Raw genomic sequence first — 17667 nt, forward strand, 5'->3', positions numbered from 1 at the left:
AAAAGAAAAAGTATTGTGCAAAGCAACAGTAGCGTGCAACTAGCCACAAGCCCTTTTCTGATGACTTTTTCTATCATTTTCAATATCTATACACAATCACTTGCTTTACGAAGAACAAAAAAAAATGGATGAAACCGAAACTCCCAACCAAATCACACCACCCAATCCACACACACACACACACAACTGGTGAGATCGTTATCGTCATCGACCGAGAGGAACAGAAAACACACAAACCATATTAAGGCTGATGTTCGCTATCCTTTGCCTTGTTTTTTGGGTGCAGGAAGTGATCAACTGCAAACTGAAACCTCAATGTTTTTTCAACAATTTTTCGATTCATTTTCTACCCATCCCGCACAATGGTGCGAAGCGTGGCAGTGGACGGAGAATTAACTGCCGACTGTGGCACAACGTGAACGGGGCAGTGTATGATTTTAGTTGTTGGAAGAAACTGTTCAGTAGGATACCGTTTTCCGTTTAGGCACCTTTTTACCAGAACGCTTCGTGAAACCCAACATATAATAATAAGGTCAATTAGATGGTAACAGGCCCCGGTAGCAGACGAGCAAACGATCATTCCTTCCCCGACGTGAGCCATGTGGCGCGCGAGCTGGCACAAAACCAATATCCGTTTTTCCTCGTCTTTCCCTGATGTCCACGGACCGCCCTCTCCCGAACTAGAGCTACACGTACAAAACCCGCACGATTATCAAAGGAGGAGGGATTAAGACCGATATATCGGAGGGCAGGAGAAGATAGACAACGGGCAACCCTTGGACCACCAACATACAGTATTCCATGGTTTCCTCGAGGCAAAAGCTGACCAGAGCGCGTTGCACATCATTCGAAGCAAACACGTGGCCGTAACCGATCGCGCAAACCGACTTTTTTGTTGTTGTTTTGGTCGCAGAGAACAAATCTTTGACACTTTGACATGAAATATTGGTATCGATTAAAACACAAAACACACACACACACAACACAAAAGCATACACACAAAAGGAAAAATGATATTGTATTGTACAAGAGTATAGTAATAAAAATATTTCGTAAATGTGCTTTAAAACCCGGCGTTCGCTTTCGGTTTTTCGTTCGTTTTTTGTACCATGCGACATGCGAAATGTGTTCACAGATGAACTGGGAATAGTCTTCAGTTTGGTCGTGTGGTTAATTAATTCATCGAAAGGAGTCATAGTTTTTTTTCGTATGCGAGTGATCATTCTGGCGTGCTGCACGGCATGAACAGTTGGTGGACGCGCCCGGGCTTTTGCCCGCTCGGAGATCTCGAGACCGATTTTAAAAGGACTTTCTACGAACCTCTGTTTTGAGTTTTCAACACAAGGCAATGGAGGCGCCTAGTCACGGCACGTTTTTCATGACCGACTACCTGTCGAGACATAAGAAAGCCTATTGTTTTTTTAATAACTTGTTTGTGATGGGGACTTTTAAATAGAAAATTACTTAAACTCTGCAATATTAACCGAAAATAGTTTATCCCCTAACGCGTGGTCGTCAACAAGGACAATGAAAAAACCGCATGCTTTCCTATATTGGATGTTCTCAACCGTCACAGTTCATTTTTAATTCAACTCTTCGCTAATTAAAACCAAACGCTTGATTAACCATGTCCTATTGGTAATTGTTTTGGAGTTTTAAGTTCTTTCATGTTTAATTTTATTTTCTTCCACTAGTAAGAAAGGGAATAGTGATTGAAAACACCACCGCATGGTTTGCCTGTTTCACCATAAACATGGTTAAACAAATGCACACCACTGTAGCATCTGCTGTCAACAACGTCAAAATCCACATGGAGTTTGACAACGTCAAGCCAAGGCCACAACCTCAATGTTGATAATTTTCCAAATAATATGTTGTTTTTCGATTTAATATCGCTTGGCAACGATTAAAACTTTCTACAATGTGCATAAATTGTATAAAATTAATTAAAAACTAATTCATGTATGCATAGCAGCAAAACAACACATTCTTCACGCGAAATAAATATCCTCCTTTGTGTACTGTTTACATTGTTTGTGACACATCGCTACGCTACGCTGCGAGTACGCCCATCTGGCCACGGCCTGCATTGTTTCGTTTTGCAACATTTTCTGCTGTTTATCGCACCACGGACGAGCGTTTTGATTCGTAAGTTTTTGTTCATCCTTCGTCTGTTCGGTGGCCAATTCTTGTCGGTGAGCGGTTCTGCAATTTGCAAAGCTTATTCGTTTTCTCGTGGCGGCGGAATAAAATTTGCATTGCAAAAACGGCCCCGCAAAACCTGTGCTGGTGGGGACCTTGTAATTCGATTAGTTTGGTGTGTTTCGATTTGTTCGCGTGAAACCACACAATTTTGGGAGCGCACAAAGTTCGAAAAGTTTACCGTCTACATGCGTAAAAGTGGTCCGCTTTTGAGGCAAGGTTAGTGTTTGTTGTGTCGAGGTTGCTAAGCGTGGCACATGAATGCACGGATCACACAAGGAGGCTTGCTTGTTTTGCATCGGTTACATCCCCCATCCCATCTCCCACCACACCACCATCGTCGTTTCTCCATTCCGTCCACGAGCTGGGTTTACGCTTTACGCGACTGCAGCAGCTGCGTCTTTATGCGGTTGCTCGCACAGCACCATTCGCACACAGCATCTTGTGTTTGCGGTGCGATAGCGCGCGTGTGAGCGATCGGAAACCGGCAGTGTAACCTTTTCCCTGGTGGAAATTGTGTCAGCCAGATAGGAGGAAGAAGAGGAAGCAAAAGGCAAATAATACACCACGTCGCAATATAATCGCACGCAAGAAACGGCGCTGAAGGCCAACACTGGGCAGGGATTAGTGAAAAGTTTAATCCGCGGCCTTAAAAGAGCCTTCAGTGTGGAGAAGACCGAGCGCGTGATAAAAAAAAACACGTAAATTATATAATTTTAATGCTTTTGATGTTTTAACTAGGTGCACACACAAGGGCAACCCTGAACGTGGCATTATAATTCGGCCGAAAAAGCAGCAGCGGTTGCAACCGGGAGCAACGTTGAGTTTTACCGCAACGACGACGACGCCATCCGCCTGCGGTCTGCAATGTTTAACCCCGTGGAAGCCCTTGCCAGTGTGAGCGGTGCATCGGTACCCGCAATCCGGCTCATTCTTTCCGTCCTGCTCGGTAAGTGCCAGCCGCTCCATGCGTGTATCGCATGGGTCTCATAACACAACATTGCTACTGGCCCCCCCTCTCCAAATCATTCGGCTGTTGCAAATGCCTCCGGTTACGAAAACCGATTTCGATCAGCAATGATATAACCGTTGTTGTGGATGAAGAAGGCTAGTGCATGCGGGCCCGTTGGCCATTGCAACGTACCCGAATCGAACACACATGTGCATGCAAAAAGGGTCCCCCTATCTGAAGGTGTGCGCTGCTGCCGCCATTTCGCTGAGCCTATCGGGGTATCGATTGAATAACGGGGGTCGAGGAGACCCCACGAAGCATAAGGAGAGGCGCGGCCAGATATATTTTTAGCCGTTTTATATTTAACGTCTGCTAACATTTCTCTTTCTTTTTCTCGTTTTTTTTTTGCGCCTCCGCACGTCCACTTTCGCACCTTATTCGCTCACGCGGGAACGACGATGGCCTGCGAATCCCTACAATCATGACCGCGTGTCGTGAACCTACCCGCAGCCTACCCGATCGGAGCGCTCTATCGACAGCTCAAGGGTGGTTCGACGGTGCGAAATCTCTACATTGCCCTTACCGGTCTATCGATCGTGGTGTTTAACTATGGCACCGACATCTACCACAGCTTACTGGCCGTTGCGGTTACCTTCCTGTGCAATACCTTCCTCGGCCGGAGCCCACTGCTGGTGCCGGTGAGCTTCTCCTATCACATGGGATATTTGCTAATTGGTAAGGCAGAGCAGGAAAACCAATGCCCCTGGCACACGAGCCTCTTCTAAAGTCTGTTTCATTGTTTTGATTAGGTTACTATTACACGACAAGCGATACGTACGACATTAAATGGACCATGCCACACTGTGTGCTGGTGCTGCGTTTGATCGGTCTTGCATTCGATCTGTCCGACAGCAGAACGAAGGAGAGGAATGGCAAACCGGACGCGAAATGCATCCCGGCACCGACACTGCTGGAGCTGATTGCATTTACCTACTTTCCCGCCACCGTACTCGTGGGGCCACAGTTTAGCTTTCTGCGCTACCAACGCTTCATCGCCGGTGCGTACGAACCCCACACGCAGAATGCACCCGCGTACGCGATGAAGAAATTTCTCCAGGGTGTGTTCTATCTCGTGGTGAACCAGGTCGGCACACAGTACGTCTCCGATGCGTACCTCCTGTCGGAAGAGTACGAGCAGGAAACGCTATTCATGAAGCACATCTATCTGGGCGCCTGGGGACGGATAACGCTCTACAAATACATCTCGATTTGGCTGCTCGCGGAAGGTGCTGCCGTTATTTACGGTGCGTTTGGATGAAGCAAAATGCTCTCATTAGCGGGGGGATGTTAATCGAGGCTCGTTTGCTTTTTTTTTGGTACCGCAGGTCTTACATACATTGATGCGAAACCGGGCGAACGGGAGTACTGTTCGGATGAGCTGTCGGGCTGTAGCAACATTAAGGTGGGCGTTTTCGAAAATACCAGCAAGTACGGCCACTACGTCGAATCGTTTAACGTGCAAACCAACACGTGGGTCGCGAATTACGTGTACAAGCGTTTGCGCTTCCTCAACAATCGCATGCTGTCGCATCTCGGCGCGTTGTTCTTCCTTGCGATCTGGCACGGTTTCCACAGCGGCTACTACATTACATTCCTGCTAGAGTTTATGGTTATCCGGATGGAGAAGGAGGTAAGTTCGTTGAGTGAGGAACACTTCATGTTGGAGTTTTCTAAATCTTAAATGGATCTCTGTGAAATCTTCGATCTCGTCAATACTCTCTGGATGTTTTAAAAACTTAAATTTTCATCAGATGTTTGGATCGGATTTTTCATACTTAAAGGGAACTTTTTTTGGCAATGTATAGTTTTACAGGCAAATGATTGAGAGTTAGCAGACTTAAACCTTTTTTTTTAAATTAGACATTTTCAAATTTCGGTTTATCAAGCATTAATGTAAAGTTTTTTTTTTACAAAATATTCCAATTCCAATATTTGATTTCTAAAACCTTGCCATTTAGCCCAGTACTTATCTAACCCGCTTTCTTCATTTGTAGGTTGAGCCGATATTTGCCAAAAGTGACAAGCTACAGCAACTGCTGCAACAGCAACCTCTCCTGCGGGCACTCGTGTTCGTCGGGCTCAAGTATTACACTATCGTGTGGGCCGGCTGGTGTCTCGTCCCGTTCGTATTTCTGAGCTTCCACAAATGGTGGCACATCTACACGGTTGTACGCTTCTCGGGCTTTATCCTGTTCATCGGTGGCAACATCTTCCTCGCTCCGCTGTTGCGTGCCGTGCTGCCTAGATCCTCCTCCTCCACGGCAAAGCCAACGACTGTGGCCGGTTCTACTGCACCAACGACTCAAACCGCCGGTGGCCCATCGGAAGCAAAGAAAGACAATTAAACGATTCTCGTCGACATCGAACGGCCGATTCGGGGATGAATTCAGACACGCCTAAAACACGTTGCCTAACGTACTTCTACAGCGCGATCCTGTTTGCGCGATCGACGTGAGATCTCGTTTTTAATACGGTGCTGTGTGTGTTTGCGCGTTTTGGGTCGCCGACCCGATTCCTCCAAGTACTATAATTCATTCAATTTTACTAAAAGCAAATGCAATTACGGCGGAACGAAAAGTGTGCTAGACGAAGCGACAACCAAATAACAAAGTATATTCGAAGCCATCCTCTATTGCACGTTACAAAATGCGTAGTAAACACATAACGAGTTATTCGCGACACAGACAAATACACACACACACTTGCTCTTATTTGGGTGTAACGGCCTTACTACTAAACTTATGTGTACCTCGTAGCCGTATAGGGATCACTCCTCGACACACACACACACACACACCTACAACACATAACACACTAGCATAATATAAATGCGATCATACCGTTGCTCTACCAGATAAAACTAGGCTAATCTCCCGATAAGACACATTATACTTGAATGGCGAACGTTGTTATGTCGCGAGTAACTTATTACCCGGCAACCGTCGGAGATACTGCTTGAGCTCCTCTTACACAACACACACACAAAATACTACTATTCCTCTATCCTTATGCTACCGCTACCCCCATTTGCCTCGTTATTATCTTCCAGAGTGTGTCGGAGTCACAGAAAAGGGACGTACCAAAACGAAAACGTTAAAAGCAAATATTTACCCACTTTTTTCCAGAGCGAACTATTTGACCACTTTTCCGGTTTGTTCGCAAGAAGAACAGCTCAAGTACGGTTACAGATAGGGAGACAGTATATAGCCGCCCGAATTAATTTTCTAGTTGGTGAGGTTAGATTTTCTTTAAAACAGCGATTAAAATACCGTACCGAGATGAGGGGAAGGATAGGCAGGCGTGGAGGTATTTAGTGGAAGGAGTTAATTTTAGACACGGATACCCTAGATTAAAGCAGTACTAGTCATATTCTTCGTTTCGAGAGACAAGTTGAAACAGAAAAAATAAAATATTAAAAAAAAAATCGCTCGATTCCTGATTTGAATGACTGCTCGCTAAAGATTCATATGAATGACTCTTCTCAAACGATTCATCATTTAGCACAACATTAGTTTTGTAACATCTGCTACTGAGATTATCCGAAATGGAGAGCAAGAGAATAAACCTTTTAGCTATCCAAGTGTTGAACATGTCTCGCGAAGCACACCGGACAACTCTGCCCATAGCGGATTAACGATACGGCGAAACTAACGGAGTGATTTTACGGTGATTTTCGGATACTTAAACAGCTGGTCGACTAGACAACAAAATGGCGCAATCATTGCAACCCCCGCGCAAGCTAAGTAATTATGTTAAAAATGTTATCTTTATATTTAAAGTATGCCATACACTTTACAAGAGTGTGTCGATAATTGTACAGAGCGCGACTTGTCCATTTTTAAACCAAACTAACTTAAAACTACATTTTGATAATAGAAATAAAAAAGGAAATAAAAAGAACACGATATCAAATGAAATGAAGCATAAGAAAATAAACGAACCAAAATGAAAAGTTGGACACTGTTGGTATGAAGTTGCTACAGACGCTTCACACGCTGTGTTTATAAGTACACTGTTTTGACCAAACCATCGGATGTTAGCTTAATCCTTTAAGGACATTTACACAAACAGACGCAAGCTTGGCAGCTTAAAGTATTGTGAAGTGGCGTAAATACACGTTCGGCAGAGAGCCAAACACTTGTGGAACTTATGGCGCTTACGATAAGCCGTAAGGTAATAGCATACTTTGCACATGTTGTCTTCTTCCCACGTACAACTCAAAAAAAAACCCGTTCACTCACCAACAACGCGCGCACAACACAACGGATTGGAGCGCACCTTACTGAGTGCCAACCGGATTCCGATATTGTCTCTCCAAATGCTCTATCTCCGCCCAAATACTGCGCACTTCTTTAAAAAGCTGTCAGGAAAAAGAAAAACAATTAATTAATTATGCGGGTTTTCCCTTGTTTTGCGGACCATCTTACCATCGAAAGCCAATGTTCGTCGGCGAGCAGTTCGTTCAGGATGACGGTAGCCGCCTTGTTCGAGTCGTTCGTGATCTGCTGATTGACGCGTTTGGCACACTCGACAAACATCATGTACTTTTGGTGGAAGATTTTGTGCAACAGTTCGAACCGGGCGGAACAGCCGCGGCACAGCTGGAAGCTTTTGTCATACTGCTGGGATGCCGGTGAGCCGGTCGTCGAGGCGAGTGTCGCTGCATTGTACATTTGACCCTGCAGCACGATGCGCACGGCTATGCCGGGCTGGTGGCAGGCGACACAGCAGTGCTGCTGGTGCATGGTATGCGACGGGTGCTCGGTCATCATGTCGTACGCGGGGAAAATGGCTAACGAGTTAAGAATGTTGCGCGGCCACGGTGTTATCTGCACGAGTCGACGTCTCCGATCTTCCGTTAGACTATCGATCGATTTTACTCGCGACAAGAAGTAGTCATCTGTACGTTACAAAGGGAACCATATTAAGCACTGTAACCTTGGCGTGTAACGCTTAGTCTGAACTGGTGTTGGGTGAATCCGATTCAGAAAGCCACAAATCTGAATGAATCTTTGAATCTGAATCTCTACTTCAAAGATTATTTGATCCTCAAAGATTCAAAGATCTTCAAGACATGAATTCTCAAAGATTAATGAATCTTCGAGATTCCTTAATCCTCAAAGATGCAAGAATCTCCCCGGAGTCATGAATCTTTGAGGATTCGCTACGAATCTTTGCGGATTGACATTGAATCGTTGAGAATTCTTTGAAGATTTAGAAATCATTTGAGACTCGACTCCTGATTTAGATGACTCCTTGCTAAAGATTCATGTGAATAACTCTTTTTCAAGAGATTCGTTAAGCACAACACTAGTCCTAACGATTTTACCTTGCTCCTGGAAAATCTCCTTCAAAAAGTTTGGATCGAGCGCCTGCGATATCAGCGTTTGTATGTACACCTCGAACACATCCTGGTACACCTTCGTTTCGTCCATGGATTTTTCCACTAGCTGGTTCTGACTGGACGGCGTAATGCTATCATCCCGAAGCGCACTACCGGTCATCTCATTGCGCATAAATTCTACGATTGATTCCATCTGGTTGTGCACCCGGAACTGGACCGGTATGCGAACGTATTTCTTTTTCGACTCCTCATTCAATGCAGAATACTGCAAACAAAGATGCACATTAACAAATAGGAAAAGAAGTTCCCCCCTGACTGCCGGGAACCTACCGTCGTTACAAGGCGGTAAAGAATTTTCCCACTCTGGTCGTCAAATGGTTCGTATTTTTGTAGTAACATTTTTCCATCTACCCGCCATATTGGTGGATAGTCCTGTGCTAGATCGCTTCGTTCTGCAACGAAATCTCCAACCTAAAAAAATATGTACAAAACAATATCAAAATTGGTCCTTTTCAAGAATTATAAAATCTATCGAGAACACTAACCTGGAAATTCGAACTGTTGCTTGCGTGAATACTGGCCTGGGAGGTCGTATTGTTAGCTATGCTACTCCCGGTTGTGTTGTACGATTGTTGATGCATATTATACTGTGATGCTTGGGCTGGTTGTTGCTGCGAGTACATCGTCATTTGCTGTTGATGCTGCTCGCTTAAGGGTCTTTGTTGCGCCATTGTTTGCGAATGCATTACGACCGATTGTGGAATTGGTTGCAGCTGGGTCTGCGATTGGGTTGCGTTCTGCATACCATCGACTGCTGTTGGTGGCATGGTGTTAGTAGTGGCGTGACCCCTCGCATCGCGTTCCTCCTCACTGCCGTACTCGAAATCAGCTATTCCAGCACCTGCAGCCGCAACTAAAAAAAAGTAAACCCATTTCATTAAGCAACTTCACAGGGGAACAGATCACACGCTATTATTACACATCATCCACCATACACTATTCTACTGAGAGAGGTTGTTTTTTTATCTCTTTTAAAAGCTAGTTCAAATTACCATCACAGCGACAGCGTACGAGTTTAGTTCCACAGCGACAGGACAACATTCGGTGATGGCGTTCAATGAATTAGGATGGTGTTGGTGGTGGGGTGGGGTAAGCAATCATGAACAGTACAAGGAAAACAGTAGAATGTGAATGAGAATCATATTTCAATGACAACAACAACAAAAGTACCGCGCAACACACACACAAGCTGGGATTTTTTTTTTTTGATCAGCTACTAAAAATAATCTGCATGACAAAAGATGGCAATGACTTAATAACTTCATACATCCACCAACCACCGCACGGTTTTACCGGTACTTATATTAAGCTGGATTCGTCCTTTCCGAAGGAATACGGACCTGAAAGAATGTTCGAACGTGCCTGCGGCTGATGTTTGTTTGATGGCTTTTTCGATTTCTTTTTGCTGCTCATTCGCTCCTCGTAGTCTTCATCGTCCTGTCGGGGATTTAGTAAAAAAAAAAGAGAATTAGAAAATGAAGCTCAAATCCTATCAGAAACTTACAAAACTAATGATGAGTGTGCTGAATGAGAATGAATTAAAGTGAGATAAATCTGACCAGTGAGTGAGTGAGCTTAAATGATAAGGAGTCCTGCACAGGAGACAAGGAGTAAACTCTCACAAGGAGTTACAAAGACTCATAAACGATTCAACTCACTCATAATGACCTACTCTTAACTGAGTTAAAGGGTGACTGATTTAGGATATAACTCTCTGTGATGACTAATAAATACTTGCCTATACTCCTACAATCTTACCAGTTAGTTATTCTCACAAAAAATTCTAGTAAAAGAACCCTATAATGAGTTAACGAGGGAGTGTGTGTATTGGAGACTAACGACTAATAACTCACTCCTTCTCATTTAAATCACTTTTCAGTTATAAGACTCATGAGAGTAAGTCAGATTGGGAACGGTTAACTAGCAAACTCACTCACGTAGTATGACTCTTAAATGTTAAAGGGAGTCAAAAACATCAAACTCACTCACTTAATTCGCAATGCCCAGTTGCTACACTCATCACCCCACCCCGACATACCTTACTGCATTCCGGTGTCCACGCCGGATCGGAATCGGAATCGTTCGCAAACTCGGCCGGTTCTTCTATATCATCCAACGCGTGTGAATCCGACGTTTGTGTGCCGGTGCGACTGTTTTCAGCAATTATTTCCTGCTGCAGCTGTACCGCTTTCGCCTTTGCCTTCCGGTTAGACATTTCGCGCCGTTGTGGAACAATCAGTGGATCGTCGGCTTTTTTTTGTATTATAATGCACAAAACCATGTTAAAAAATAGTAGAATTTAAGGCTGTAAAATTGATCCTTCTTCACCCGCCGAGAGGGAGACGAGACTACTGTACGCTTCAGCAACAAACATCCACATGGTGATCCTTCCATGCAATCGATTCATCGGCACAACTTTGTCGAGCTTACGCGTCATGGTTAACGTCGCAAAGCTTTGGGACGCTTGTTCGGATCGAACGTAACAGAAGTAGCAACACGCGCAAGGATTGGAAAACTTCGGTACAGGGAAAGAGGATGTTTACACGGATGTCCTTTCCATTTGTTTGCGGTTTCATGTGGGACAGTTGGTTTGGTCTGATGTGTACATCACACACTATTCATGCAGCTTTTACTCATTGGTTTCATTCAACGAATAAAATCAATCTACGCTTTTTGTTCGCATCTTTCAGTGGGGTTGTTTGTCTCGTAACCAAATCCATTCCATTCCTCCCCCGGGGTGCTACCTCTGTTACGCTGGGGGCCTTTTCTCCCCCAATACCTACAATCACAACGCACACACACACACGCAATGTTTGTTTGTATCATAAAATCAAAGGCTTTATATTCTCTTCATAACTTTGTCCGTTTTGACTATCTGCTCTCACATACGCCACCGAAACACACTGTGTGATTATACTGCCGCAAGACAAGCTTCACTGTTTCCTGTCCGGGAATCCCGATTTACATTTCGCATTTATGTTCCAATGGTTGGTGACCCGGAAGCTGGGTCACAGAAGCGCTGGGCCTTACCCTGAATATACAACGTGATTTGACTGATGTGATCTTAAATGGAGATATAAATACAAAACTAAAACAGGCGGGAGCATTAAATTTTGGGGGGGGGGGAGAGAAAAAACATAACCGAACGATGAGTGCCCTTGTATCACACGGTACACACTTGCCGGTACATTAGCTTACTTATGGCTTACACGTTACTATACTACACACTCAATCGAACGTTCGTCCTCCTGTTGTGATTGCGTCATATGGCCACATTATGTGTTTTGTTTGCGGGTTTTTGTTATTTGTTAGTTTTTGTCTCGCAACCGGCACGCAGGGGTGGGGGTGGTTTGTTTTAGTGACACACATTAGCCATCTGTTTTGGCTAGGCCAGACTAGCGTGGTTCACCTTTAACCCAACCGTATCCGAAGCTAGCAGAATGTGCACGGCTAGCGACGATTATTTAATTGTATTGTCCCTCGTTTCTTCTCTCTCTCTCTTTTCTTTTGTTGATATCTCTCCTCTTAGCCTAGTCACCTGTGACTTATTACTTCCATGTTTGACTCCCCACCATCGGTAAATAAATACTTTCACTTTCCTTCATGAACCTGGTTCAGTGTTGTTGCCATCCTTCTTACTGACGGAACGGAAAACAAACCTAATACAACACGCGCAGTCACTCACGTATGAAGTACGTCTATGCGAAGCTACGTAACTACTATCACTAAAAACCCTCGGCCTGTGTTCATGTACTAGTCTGCGCCCTATATGTACAGTGAATGTGTGATTCAATTCCATCCCTATTATCAAAACGAACCCGACCTGATCGGCTTGCTAGTGTGATGTTGTTTTACAAAAGAACTTATCTGTGTGCAGCAGCAACGTACAAACCTAACGAGACTAGCGGCAGTGGTACCACTCCTTATGCCACTCCATCAACTGTTTGCTGACAAGCAAACGGTCACACACTGTCCTACTGTCTTCCCCTAAAACCAGCTAGAGAGAGCCAACAGCGGCACTGCAACATGTCGTCCAACGAAAAGTGTGGCAAAAATCGAACCTTTTTTTCATCCTACACATGTATATCACAGAGATCACGAATCCAATGTCTGAGTATTTTTTGCTTGCCAAACAATGTTCAATGTTTGCGTGAATCGACTACGATCGACGGCAACACAACCACACCGCATAGGCGGACTCTCGCATCCTTTCCTCACTACCGAAAGAGTATTAATTTTTACAAAAAAAAACATGTTGTGTGTATATGTGTGTGTATGTGTTTGTATGTGAGTAAGGTGGGGGATGATCGAGCGCAAAAGCTTTCCCGTATGTAGTGTGGTGTGCGGCCGTTATAGCGACATGCAACTCTGGTAGCACCCCGGAGGTTTGAGATGTTGGAGGAGGAATAGTTGTTAAGCGCGTTTCATACCAGCGACAAGACCGGAAACTGCCTCCCATATTCCCGGTCACCTACATGGGACATCCCAGCCGCTCTCACCATCCCTCTTTTACTTCCCCACCCGCAACAACAATGGCACAAGGACTCGCCGTGTAACGAAGGAATAGGATAAACGGAGGGAACAAAGGGAACGCATACGTACATCATCAACATCCTTCGTTCAAGCCAGCGCTTTGCATGATCTACCACCGCTGTCTGCGCATATGGAAATCGTACAGATTGAAGGCAGCTGCTTCTTCTGACTGTTGATGCGGTTGATGCAAATGTTGCTGCAAGTGTGCATTGTGGTGTTGTAGCTGTTGCTGCTGCTGCTGCTGCTGCAGATGCTGCTGCTGAGCTTGATGGGGATGGTGATGATAGTACGTTTGTTGCATCAGTGCGTGTTGCTGCTGCTGTTGCAGCTGTTGTTGCTGCTGCGCGAGTGCCTGATGGCCAGATAACGATAACACCCCCACACTTGGGGAGGGTAGATTATGTTGTTGGTGCTGCTGTTGTGTGCCACCTGTAGGGGACGAAAGCATTAGAACGCTTTGCGTCGGTGACGATGGCACAACAGTATGTCCGGAAGGATCTCCCGCGGGGGTAGGAGCAACAATATTCTGTTGCTGCACATGTTGTTGCTGAAGGTAGCGCGCTTTTCTCGGTATACTAATGATTGTACTCGGTGGTGGCTCAGGTTGGACGCTGTTCGAGTGCTTTTTGTTCGCCTCGTTTGCGAATTCTTGCTGCCCAACAGCACCGGTCTCTTCTAACGGGTGTTGCGTTATAACCGGATCGAATGATACCGGTGCATTACCTTCGTGATTGCTACCGGCCGGTGAGGGTGCGTTGTACTTTCGCTTCCGATTTGTGTTCGACTGCTGCTGCTGTTGAGATGCCGATTTAGGAGTCTGGAGAGCAGGAATACTGTAATTAGCGGATTGGGTCTCACACTCTACCTCGGGGATACCGTTACTAACATCGTGCGCTTTGCTGCCACCGGCAGCCGTACTGTTGCTCCTGGGCGAGACCGAACTCGCTGCGTTCGTCGGGGTATTGTTCTTAACGGCCGTCGGTCCGGAAGGTGTGGTGACGGGTCGGGTCCAGGTCGCTTTCCGACCGGTGCGCATTACCGGCGGTGGTGAACCTTCCCTTTCGCCCTGCAGAAACTTCAGATAGCTCGCCATAAAGCCTTTGTTCATGTTGTCGGGAACGTTTAACTTTTTCGGTGTCACCGGCTCCAGATCGTTGCCTGTGTCCGTCTCAGCGGTCGATTTATTCGATGCTTGGGCGGCGCGTGGACTGCTGTTGCTGCTGCTGCTACCGTTATGCTCTGCAAGAAAGCCAAGTTCTTCCTCTATATTGGGCACGACTACCTTTTCCTGCGCTTGGGACTGTAACGACGTCCACCGTCGGGACCGTTCGTCTTCGCTCCTTGTGGAACCACCGGCAGCAGCCGGCTCGTGTCCCACGGACTGCGGTACGTTAAGCAGAGTGATATAAGAAGAGGGGGAAGAAGAAGACGTACTACCCTCAGATTGCGAAATAACACCACTACCCGGTACTGATGGACTGTGAGCAACACTGTGAACAACACTGGGAGTGAGTGGGGTCAATGATGTCCCGCTACTACTGCTGCTGCCCCCAATCGGCTGCTGGTGCAGATGGTGTAGCGAAGGATGATGATACGGGTAAGGATGAGGGTGGTGTAGGTGAGAATGGGGTGAGGTTGGAAAAAACGATGCGGAGGACGAAGAGGAAGGCGAACTGGTGGGAACCGAGAAACCGACCGAATGGGACGCCGTAACACCATTCGATACGCCATAGTGCCATCGCTGTTCCAACGCTTCGCCAGCGTCGTGTTCGGACTTGATCGTAACGCGATCGCTACGACTGCTTTCATCCTGTGTTGATTCCGCTTCCCGATGCAAAGGTGCGTGCTGTTCCAACCCATTTACTTTCGAATCTACTTTACCGGGGGTGGAACATCCTTCCATCTTTTTCCGTCGCGATTTGGTTGTGGTACTGCTTCGGGTCGCTCTGGAAGCTTTAGCAGGCTCTTTCGTGGACTCGCCGGTTGCCTCCTCCAACATTGGACGCTGCAAGCTTTTCACCATTACCATTGGGTCGTGTTTGCTTTCGGTCGGTGAATCCCACTGACTTTCCAACAACTGTGGCTGCTGCTGGACCACATTCTGGTGCGGCATTGGAGGGGGCTGCTGCTGTGCTCGTGTAATTACAGAAGGATACGCTATTTGCTGCTGATGCTGGCCATGTGGCTTTGAATGGTCAAGCACAAAGGACGGTTGTTGGTGCTGCTGATACTGTTGCACACTGGTCCCACTACTACCGGGCACTACTGACGCACCGTAGATTGGATTGTACCCTGGCTGTGTAGAGGGCGATCCCTTACGGGGCGGATTGCTGTTGCATGACGAGGGTGAAGAGTAGTCGGAAGAAACACCGGACGAGGTGGATGATGTGGAACCGGCCGCCGGCGAGGAGGACGGCACGCGCGAAAGCGACGATGAGCTGATGGTGGAGATGGTCGCGGCGTTTACGCTCGACGCTGCAGCAGCGGCAGCGGCAGCAGCAGCAGCAGCCATCGCCAGCATATGATACGGTGCGTGATGATGCACGTGGGGATGGTGGTATGGCTGTTGCTGCTGCTGCTGCTGCTGCTGTGCACCATCTCCTCCAACGGCCGATTCACCTAATTGCAAGACTCCATAGCTACCTGAGGTGGAAGTGGAAGAGGAGGACCTATAGTTAAGTGAGGCACTGGTTCTGTTCTGCTGGTATTGTTGCTGCTGCTGAGACTGCGCGCTTGTATTGCTAGGGTTACTATTGCTACTGTTCGTACTACTATTATTGCTACTACTATTACTGCTAGACGAACCCGTTCCATTGATGCGGGTAATTTTCGACTGTTGCTGCTGCTGTTGGAGATTGTTGTCCGTCATCGAGTAGCTGATCGGTGACGATTGGGGCTGCTGGCTAAGGATTACCTGCGAAGACGTTTTCCCTGCCCCGCTGTAAGATGGCGAACCGACCGAGGGTGGGCGAACTTTGTTCCCGCCAAATTGCAGTATCGTCGGTGGCGAGTGATCTGTCGTCGGTCGTGGCATTGTAAAATGGTTTAAAGAGTGATGCTGAAACAATTGCTGTTGGTGGTGGTGCTGCTGCTTGAGGCTAGCGTCGGTTGTGGAGGTGGCACGAGATGAAGAATAAAGCACACTGGGCTCGTTACCGCTCACAAGGGTAGATGACGAAGACGAGGGCAAGGGAGAAGAGACAGCCGAAGCGAACTTGTTGTATTCCGCTAAAACACCCACACTGCCAACGATCGTGGGCGTACGGGCAGATACTGCTGCCGAGCCTCCAGCAGAGGTTGCCAGGAGCGAAGACGAATCGCGACCAACGCCACCGTCGTTCGGTGGAGGGCATGACTTACTTGAAACGGCACCGACGCCGCCTGCTGCTTGGTACGGCGATGAACCAGTTGACGGGTGTGGAGATTCGTAAGGACTGTTGCTGCTATTGCTGTTGGGGTGCGAAGGGTAATATCCTCCCGTCGCACTGCTGGGTGGTGGTGGTGGTTGTCCGACCGGTTTCGTCACTGCGTTCACCACCGGCGAGGCGGAACGTGCTGTCACTGGTGTTGTAGTAGCTGCCGCAATCTTCCCCACGAGCGTTGCCAACTGTTGCTGTTGCTGCAGCTGTTGTTGTGTCTGCTGTTGCGATTGCTGTTGCTGCTGCTGCGAGTGTTGCAGGGTGTTGTTGTAGTGAGTGCCGAAGTTTTCGTACTTTACCGGTGCAGTGGTCACACTTATCGGATTACTGTTGGACGATGGACTCGACGGTAATACATTCTCGTGCGGCATTATTCCGAATGGGCTCGGCAGCTGATTATTGTTGCTTTGCCACGTGTTGGCGGTGCTAGCGCCGGTACCGCTTGGCCCATTGTTCAGTGCACTGTTGTGCGAAGCGGCCGCCTGTTGGCCGATGAACGTTAGGAAGTTCTGCTGATGCTGTGCAGCTACTGCCGCTGCTGTTGCCGTCGTTGTTGCATAGTTATCACGAAGACTCTCCGTATGCTGTTTGCCAGCGGCCGCAGCAGATGCGGCTGCCGCAGCTGCTGCTATAGCAGCACCAGGTGTTTGTGCCTGTATGAGTACCTGCCGGTGTTGCGTATTTATTGCACTACCGTTTCCGGCCGCAACAGTGCCGCTGGTTGTTGTGCTGTAGTGTGCGGGCTTGGGATTACCGGCCGTTGCGGCATGATGGAACAGCGGTGTGAAGACGGCATCATACCCGGCTACACCGGCCGGCGATAGAAACCCGGATGGGTTAAACGGACCGCTCGTGGTACCGAGGGAGGTTGTGTGTGCTGTTTGGAGCAGAAGTTGCGGCGTGGTCGAAGGTATACCGACCGCGCTGCCGGCCGCATTATGATGCACAGTTAATCCTGCCGTTCCGCTGGCAGCTGCTGCCGCCGATGCTAGATGATGATGGAACTCCCCACTCGCTGTGCCCGGTATTCGATTGTACGAGTAAGACCACGGCCCAACGGGATCCATCGTTACGGATTGGGGTTGGGTGCGTGTATC

The 17667-nt window shown here is 47.2% G+C and overlaps 2 protein-coding genes across 2 annotated transcripts; one reads left to right on the top strand and one right to left on the bottom strand.

Annotated features, from left to right (window-relative positions):
- The first annotated feature begins 3069 nt into the window (after window positions 1–3069).
- On the top strand, window positions 3070–5559 carry LOC128709568 (lysophospholipid acyltransferase 5). Its single transcript, XM_053804574.1, has 5 exons — window positions 3070–3151; window positions 3665–3889; window positions 3964–4458; window positions 4540–4844; window positions 5209–5559. Exons 1-5 carry the CDS (start codon window positions 3070–3072, stop codon window positions 5557–5559), a joined length of 1458 nt encoding a protein of 485 aa, XP_053660549.1.
- A 1934-nt stretch (window positions 5560–7493) lies between these two features.
- Window positions 7494–17637, bottom strand: LOC128719365 (serine-rich adhesin for platelets-like). The gene is made up of 10 exons (XM_053812988.1): window positions 16426–17637; window positions 14720–16365; window positions 13875–14629; window positions 10657–10868; window positions 9959–10055; window positions 9104–9471; window positions 8889–9029; window positions 8544–8823; window positions 7642–8114; window positions 7494–7574 (listed from the first exon to the last, which is right to left on the bottom strand). The coding sequence occupies exons 1-10, from the start codon at window positions 17635–17637 to the stop codon at window positions 7494–7496; spliced, it is 5265 nt and encodes a 1754-aa protein (XP_053668963.1).
- Window positions 17638–17667: the final 30 nt, after the last annotated feature.

This window comes from Anopheles marshallii, chromosome 2 (assembly GCF_943734725.1).
Source record: "Anopheles marshallii chromosome 2, idAnoMarsDA_429_01, whole genome shotgun sequence".
Classification (NCBI taxonomy): Eukaryota; Metazoa; Arthropoda; class Insecta; order Diptera; family Culicidae; genus Anopheles; species Anopheles marshallii.

What these genes read in the sequence shown, in the direction of transcription:
- LOC128709568 (XM_053804574.1), top strand. Translation starts at nt 3,070, where the DNA reads ATGTTTAACCCCGTGGAAGCCCTTGCCAGTGTGAGCGGTGCATCGGTA. An exon ending in CATGGGATATTTGCTAATTG is followed by an intron (nt 3,890 to 3,963) that starts GTAAGGCAGAGC and finishes TGTTTTGATTAG; the next exon opens with GTTACTATTACACGACAAGC. An exon ending in AGGTGCTGCCGTTATTTACG is followed by an intron (nt 4,459 to 4,539) that starts GTGCGTTTGGAT and finishes TTGGTACCGCAG; the next exon opens with GTCTTACATACATTGATGCG.
- LOC128719365 (XM_053812988.1), bottom strand. Translation starts at nt 17,637, where the DNA reads ATGGATCCCGTTGGGCCGTGGTCTTACTCGTACAATCGAATACCGGGC. An exon ending in CTGCTGGAGGCTCGGCAGCA is followed by an intron (nt 16,366 to 16,425) that starts GTATCTGCCCGT and finishes GAATACAACAAG; the next exon opens with TTCGCTTCGGCTGTCTCTTC. An exon ending in ACGTTCGAACATTCTTTCAG is followed by an intron (nt 9,472 to 9,958) that starts GTCCGTATTCCT and finishes ACTTTTTTTTAG; the next exon opens with TTGCGGCTGCAGGTGCTGGA.